Source organism: Centruroides vittatus, unplaced genomic scaffold, assembly GCF_030686945.1.
Source record: "Centruroides vittatus isolate TY-2023 unplaced genomic scaffold, ASM3068694v2 contig_715, whole genome shotgun sequence".
Classification (NCBI taxonomy): Eukaryota; Metazoa; Arthropoda; class Arachnida; order Scorpiones; family Buthidae; genus Centruroides; species Centruroides vittatus.
In genome coordinates this window covers 1-7,029 of record NW_027122454.1, presented here as the reverse complement: position 1 = coordinate 7,029, position 7,029 = coordinate 1, and the positions used below count along the sequence as shown (strand labels likewise).

General features: G+C 34.7%; 1 protein-coding gene across 1 annotated transcript; it reads left to right on the top strand.

Annotated features, from left to right (window-relative positions):
* Window positions 1–2,521: 2,521 nt before the first annotated feature.
* Window positions 2,522–3,034, top strand: LOC136980587 (zinc finger BED domain-containing protein 5-like). Its single transcript, XM_067276729.1, has one exon. The coding sequence runs from the start codon at window positions 2,522–2,524 to the stop codon at window positions 3,032–3,034; it is 513 nt and encodes a 170-aa protein (XP_067132830.1).
* Window positions 3,035–7,029: the final 3,995 nt, after the last annotated feature.

Genomic DNA, 7,029 nt, shown 5'->3' with positions numbered 1-7,029 from the left:
TTGGTGCGGCTTCTATTGAATTAAAAATTTATCTAAATATATACAACTCATTCTTTTAGACATAGATATCGCTACTAGAACTTGATAAACACCAATTTACCTTCTGCGTCATACCAATCACACACACACAGATATGTGCAGTTTCCTTTCTCCGTTGCCTGTGACGCCATGTGGAATTTTCGTAAATGGTAAGCCTAACGAATTTTTTTAAAAAATAATAATCATGTTTACTGTGCGTTAAAAATTATTTTTATATTTTGTACAAACAAAATAAATATATTGAAAAATATAAAAACAAAAAAAAATTGAATTTCAAAAGTTCGTTTTAATATAAAAATTATGAGGCATAGCGACATTTAGTATCAAAAACGTTCCGATGCAGACAGGAAAATTTTCGGGGTCGCCCACGCAGGTCAATGAGGTCTACACAAGAATTTTCCGGAACAACACAAAACAGGTGAAATACATATTTTTAAAAATTTCGCGGACCGGTCAGATTAGAGTTGCGGACCGGCGGTTGAAAATCGTGGATATAAAAAATGCTAATGCAGTTAAAGTGAATATTTTTAACTGCGTTACCATACAAAAATTAATACTTTATCATTCAAATAAGGTTTTCACTTCTGTTATATAATATGTGTTATAATTGGTTATTGAGTTCACCTCTTTAGAAGCAGAGTCAGCTATGTCATCAATGAAATATTGTTACGGTTCTGCTCCACATTACGTATGGATTGCATTTTCGTAGAATTTTATAAGAAATTGTCCTGAACTGTTTAATTATTTAGCTTTTTTATTTAATAATATGTGAAAGTCAGAAGACATTCTTTTAAACTGGCATGTAAGTGAAATTATTCCAACACAAAGGAAACGTTCTAGGAATTACGTGAAGCTGCCTGGAGGGGCAATGGAGACTATGACGACATAAGAGATATATCGTTATCGTCTATTGCCGTTTGGACTGCCCAGCGGTAACAATCGACGACATGTGGGAGCGGTTGAGTCAGAGACTAATGCCTCGTTCAGAAACAACACAACTCGTTTATTAGACAATCAATTTACAATAAAAGTATTATTGTCCCGAAGGGTTGAAGGTCTTGTAGATATCGGTTCGTAGTCTTTGAAAGAAAAAGAAGAATGTTCGGCGACCAGGGTTGTTTTTATCGCTAACCCGATGTTGCATTCTATGACCAGTTCTAGAACAGGAAACGATGTCCAGTGAAAGCAGATCGGAATTTCCGAAGTTTATCTCAATGAAGGTCTGTAACTTTCGGAGGATACATCAGTAAAGGACGAAGAAGGATCCTTGAGAGAAACACTCCTGCGAGGGACACAGGCTCTCCGGAAACCACCGCAGATAACCTAATGTCCTTGTGGTCTGGGATTAAATATCTTTTCGTCTCGAAAATCGTTACTTTATTGATTATTAATCCCCTTTCTCGGTCCCAGATTGGTCTTTCTCTGTTACCAGGTGAAATTGGACCGATTCGGTTCCCGAGAAAGACGACTGTTTATCACAGTTCGACACAGTCTTTCGTTGAGTATTGAACGAACCTTGTAGTTTAACCAGGGGCGTAGCGTGGGTGTCAGCTGCCCGGGGCGGAGGAAAATTTCGGCGCCCCCTTATTTAGGTATTTTTACAAGATATTATTATTTATTGTGAAATTTTGCCGCCCCCACTACGCTACGCCACTGAGTTTAACTAACATTCTCTTTTTTGTTCATCTTGTCTTTTGAAGAGTTTAATTTACTAATTTTTCTTCTTTTTTACCATGGGTTTTAATAATAAAATAATTTATTTTCCCCCCTTTTGATTTATAATTTAGTTCCCTTAATTTTAAATAATCACGACGATGAAGATTCGTTTTTGTTTCAATACAGTTAAAAATTCTTTCATCTCAGTCCAAGCCCTCACAATCGTCAAAAGAATTATATTATAGATGTATTTTGTTGTAACCTTCTACTTCTAAGTTAATCTGTAAGATCCTGTATAGGCGATTAGTTACGTAACTGGATAACTATGGGATTTTTTTAGATTTTCAGATTGGTTTTCGTTCTGGTTTTTAAACCTTGAATAATGTTTTTGTATTGTACACTTGTATTCAAAAATGTCGAGGAGAAAACGTGGAAAATTTTCTGCCCTTTTCGTAGACTTGCAATCTGCATTTGATTCTCTCGATAAAGATATTTTATGGCAACATTTGTAGAGAATTCGTCTAAGTCAGTGGTTCTCGAAGTGGGTTCCAAGCAAGGTCAGGGGTTCCGTAAAGCTACAGTGAAAAGCAACATTTAATCATAACATAAGAAATCGGTACATATCATATCGTTATGACATCAATGAATTCCTTCTGACAGCAAGTATTGCCAGACTAGATTATTCAGAGTTGGCAACATTGGTGATGGCTGACTTTGTCGGTTAGTTACGCATCAACTCTCGTACAGGAAGGTTGCGCTGCTCTACCGTTACCACAAGCATTTCTTCTATTCAACAAATTATTTTTACTATTTTTAAAGCCCTACAATGGATCGATGGTTAAAAACGATTAGTAAAGCAACAACATACAAAAAAGATACAGAAATAGGTCAACTTGCAAAGGAACAATCTGCAACTACTAGTTCAAAAAACACAGAATATGTTCCGTCTTGTTCTGAACGGCAGCCAGGCAAAAAGAAACGCAAGAATGATCCTCAGTATCTATCATATGGCTTTACCAGTACTGGTGATGAAGAAGCCTTAGACGCCATTTGTATACTTTGTCACACAAGATTAGCTAACAGTTCGTTGGCACCAGCAAAGTTGCAAAGACACATGGAGACCAAGCATAGTGTCTATAAAAATAAGGATAAATTCTTTTTTGAAAGGAAACTTGAAAGTTTCAATAAAACTACAAATTTCATGGTGAAGAAATGCAGAACAGACAATGAAAATGCAACTGAAACGTCATATAAAGCATTTTACTATATTTCTCTTCATGGCAAAGCACACACTATTGGTGAATCATTGATAAAACCTGTATTGAAAGATGTAGATTAATGTGTATTTGATTAAAAGTCTGAATGAAGGTTGAATCTATATCTCTATCTAATGAAACGGTGTCGAGACGTATTGCTGATATTTCTGATGACATTGAAACCGAACTTATTTCACGATTGCATGCGTGTGATGTTTACGCGTTGCAAATAGATGAGTCTACAGATGTGGCTGGACTGGCAATTCTACTTGTGTTTGTTAGATATGACTTCAATAAAACAATTGAGGACAATTTGCTTTTCTGTAAAAGTTTAGAGCTTCATACCACAGGAAAAGATATATTTGATTGTGTTGATAATTATATAACAATTCATGGTATTGGTTGAGATAAATGCATTTCAATGTGCACTGATGGAGCCAAGGCTATGATGGGAAAATTATCTGGCACTGTAACTAGAATACAAAATGTTGCAAAAAACTGCAGCAGTAATCACTGTACATATTTAGCAGTTGTATTTTCAAAGTTGAATGAAACATGCCTATCTCTACAAAGAAAGGAAACAAACATTTTTCGAACTCAAGATAATATGATAAATTTATCTCGTAAATTTCAGTGCGGGATTTCAAAATTAGAGCGTGGTAATTTTGACTGTTTTCCATTTCTTACTAAATTTCTACAAGAGTCTGAAATGGAATTAGACGCAGAGACACTAGATGAAATTAAAGATCATCTCAACAGCTTATCCACATTTCTTACCGAGTATTTTCCTAACTTGGAGTACAAAGAATATTATTAAGTACAAAATCCATTCACAGTAAAAAAAAACCAACCGGATTTCTGTAAGTGGATTATGAGAAATTAATAGAAATTTCATCCGATACTCAGTTAAAGGCTAAATTCGAAGAAGTGCCGTTAGATGTATTCTGGGGAATCTACTTGAAGAATATCCTGAAATATCCAAACAGGCCATAAAAATACTTTTGCCCTTTACAACAACATATTGATGTGAATCAGGATTTTCAAGATATGCTAGCAAGAAAACTAAGTATCGAAGCAGATTGAATGCTGCCCCAGATATGAGAATCCAGTTATCAAGTATAAAACCAAATTTCCAGAGGATACTTATGCCAAAAAAAAAAAAAAAAAAAAATGCATTCGTCTCATTAAAATTTGATATTCCAATTTCAGTGTTTCAAATAAAATATTTTTTTATTATAATAAGTATTAATTTAAATAAAGGTTCCATTATATTACAAATAATGTAAAAGGGTCCCATTGCAAAAAAATGTTTGAGAACCACTGGTCTAAGTTATGGATTTGTTAATTATGCTGTAAACCAGTGGTTCCCAATTAGTTTTTCCTGCGTACCACTTCAAGAAAGAGCTCAAACTCGCGGACCCCTTATAGCAGAAATTCATGTTAATCCATACTAATATAATAAATTCGAAGGTAATTCTGGCTGTCTGTCTGTTACCTTTTCACGTCTAAACCGGTGAATAGGTTTTAATAAAATTTGGCACAGAGATAGCTTACATGTTAGAGATGGACATAGGCTACATTTTACTGCGAGAAAATCTTACTCCCACGAGAAAATTCGATATAACGCGGGCGAAGCTGTGAGTAGACATCTAGTGATAAGTAGAATAAGTTTTTTTTACATTTATTACCTTTAAAATACAATTCTAGTAATAATGAAAATAACATAATGTTATTTAACTTTAATGTGACAAATGTGCACGATTTATAGCAGTTTATAAATAGTTGACATATATGTTATAACAGTTGCGTTGTGTTGAAAACTACAATTTTTGTATTTTTGCATTTATTAATAAAGTTATTTTAATTGTGAATAGAATTTTTAAGAGACAATTTAAAACTTTGTATGCAAGGAAACTCTTAGTTTCTTGTTATATTATATACAGACAAGACCGTCGACAGCTTGCATGGGCCCGGGGGTAGCGCGTGCTCCTTTTGCCTTTTATTTTTTACAAATGAAACAGGTAATATGCCGATGCCGGGTTTTCGGATGGTTACTATGGGAAAAGAATGGCGCGAGATGTGAATAACCTCACACCTTATATCTAACTGTCAAAAATAGTGACTAGTCGCCCACACACCACCATTTCCAGGAGATGAATAATCACTTGTCCGAACTCCAAGTATGAAGTTGTTGGAGAATTGTGGACAGTATGAACCAGTGGCGTGCCGTCATTGAAAGCGGTGGAAGCGCTCTTCCCTTGTATTTTCTAAAATATCAATTTTCATATTTTAACATACTTTGAATTAATTAAAATTAATATTTTATTATAACAGCATTATTTATTTTATAAAAATATTCTATATTACATATGAAAAAAACGATAAGATTGCTATTGTATATTCCAATATCAGTGGCAGAATGAAAGCGCTGGAATGTCGAAACAGGTCAGCTTCCAAGCAGCCAGATTATAGGCATTGGCGCATGCTCTTTACAGAGCATCAACCTCACACAGTTCAGCTGGTGGACGCTACACACGTATAAAGGAGGATGCACACATGCGGCGAGGCAAGGAAAAGCGGTGTCGCAAACGCGTCTTCGCCGCGTGCAGCAGCAACGACACAAACGGCAATCCGTTTACATTTTCGCGCATGCGTTCAGTATTCAAGATGGCGAACGATAGCGACACTGTTGCTATCCACGTGTTTACAAATTTTGTTTTGTACGGCTCGTTTCATTTAGCTAGAAGATTTCGTCGAAGATTCGAATGAAGATTTTGGATTAGAGATAGCATATGGCAAGAACCTTGCCGAGATATTTTGTTGAATCGATAACTAACTGATGTACAAAGTAGGCTTATTCTTCGATTAAGATCTCTCCATAAAGAATACTATTTTGAGTAAGATTCGAGTGTTTTGTTCTTTGAATTAAATAACATATGATTACTCTATTTGTTTAGAATTTGTGTTAAATTTATTATTCTTTCCTTTTTATTCTGATGTTAGTTATCTCGGTTAACCATGTCAAACTTTCCTCCATTAAAACACCACGTGATTGTATTTTCTCATGTGACTGCCAGACGAATTGTTATTGTCTGATAGAAATGCGTCTTGGCGGCGACCGCCGCGAACGATAGAATTCGACCAACTTTCGCGGCACGAGAAAAGCGGCACGAAATAGACCTCTGCGGCAAAAAGTGACGTCATTCTGCCGCTTTTCGTTGCCGCGTCGCATGTGTGCATCCTCCTTAACGCTTCCAATGTTTCTATCCAGACCGGTTCTGGGCTGTTAGCTGCCTGCCTGCTAGATATTCGCCTACCTTCGCCCCATTATGTGAATCATGAGTAGACTAGATTTATAACTTAACCCAACTGATAGTTTACTTGGCATGTTTTTATGATAGTTCTGTATAGTTGACAGGAGTTTTAAAAAAAATCCATAAAAATATTTGATATATTTATCCTGCGTTCATTCTGCTCTCCCATCTTATATTTCTTACGGATTTCAATGTTAAACCAGTTATATTACGATTTAGTATGTCCCATGTGGATTGTTTTAAGATTTAAAAAGTAAAGAATATTTTGTTATTTTTATGTACGTTTCTTCACAAAGTTACATTTAATTATAAGTTTCTTTAAAAGTATATTCGTACAATTGAAGAATTTTTTGTACTAGGTATGTGTATTCATCACACATTTTGTTTTACCAAGTAAGTTTTTTTTTATAATTTTAATTTTAGCCCTTATATCGTGGCTAGTCATTAAATAATTTATTTTAAAAAAGTTTTGGCTCGAGACCATTTAATGAAAAAGAAAACATTATTAAAAAAGAGAGACCACTGCCTAAATTAAATATAAATACGTCGACAAAGAAATTTCGACATTTTGACGATAAAATTTATGACGAATGACGATTCTTTCGTAAAATTGAAGCAATTTGGAAATCAAAGCAAAATAGAATTTAACATTGGTAGACGATATAAAAATAAATATTGAAAATTATAACAAGATAATTACGGTTAATAGATGTTACATGTTTTTTCTCAAAGCAAGAATTGGCATTTAGAAGGCATAGGGAATT

What these genes read in the sequence shown, in the direction of transcription:
- LOC136980587 (XM_067276729.1), top strand. Translation starts at nt 2,522, where the DNA reads ATGGATCGATGGTTAAAAACGATTAGTAAAGCAACAACATACAAAAAA.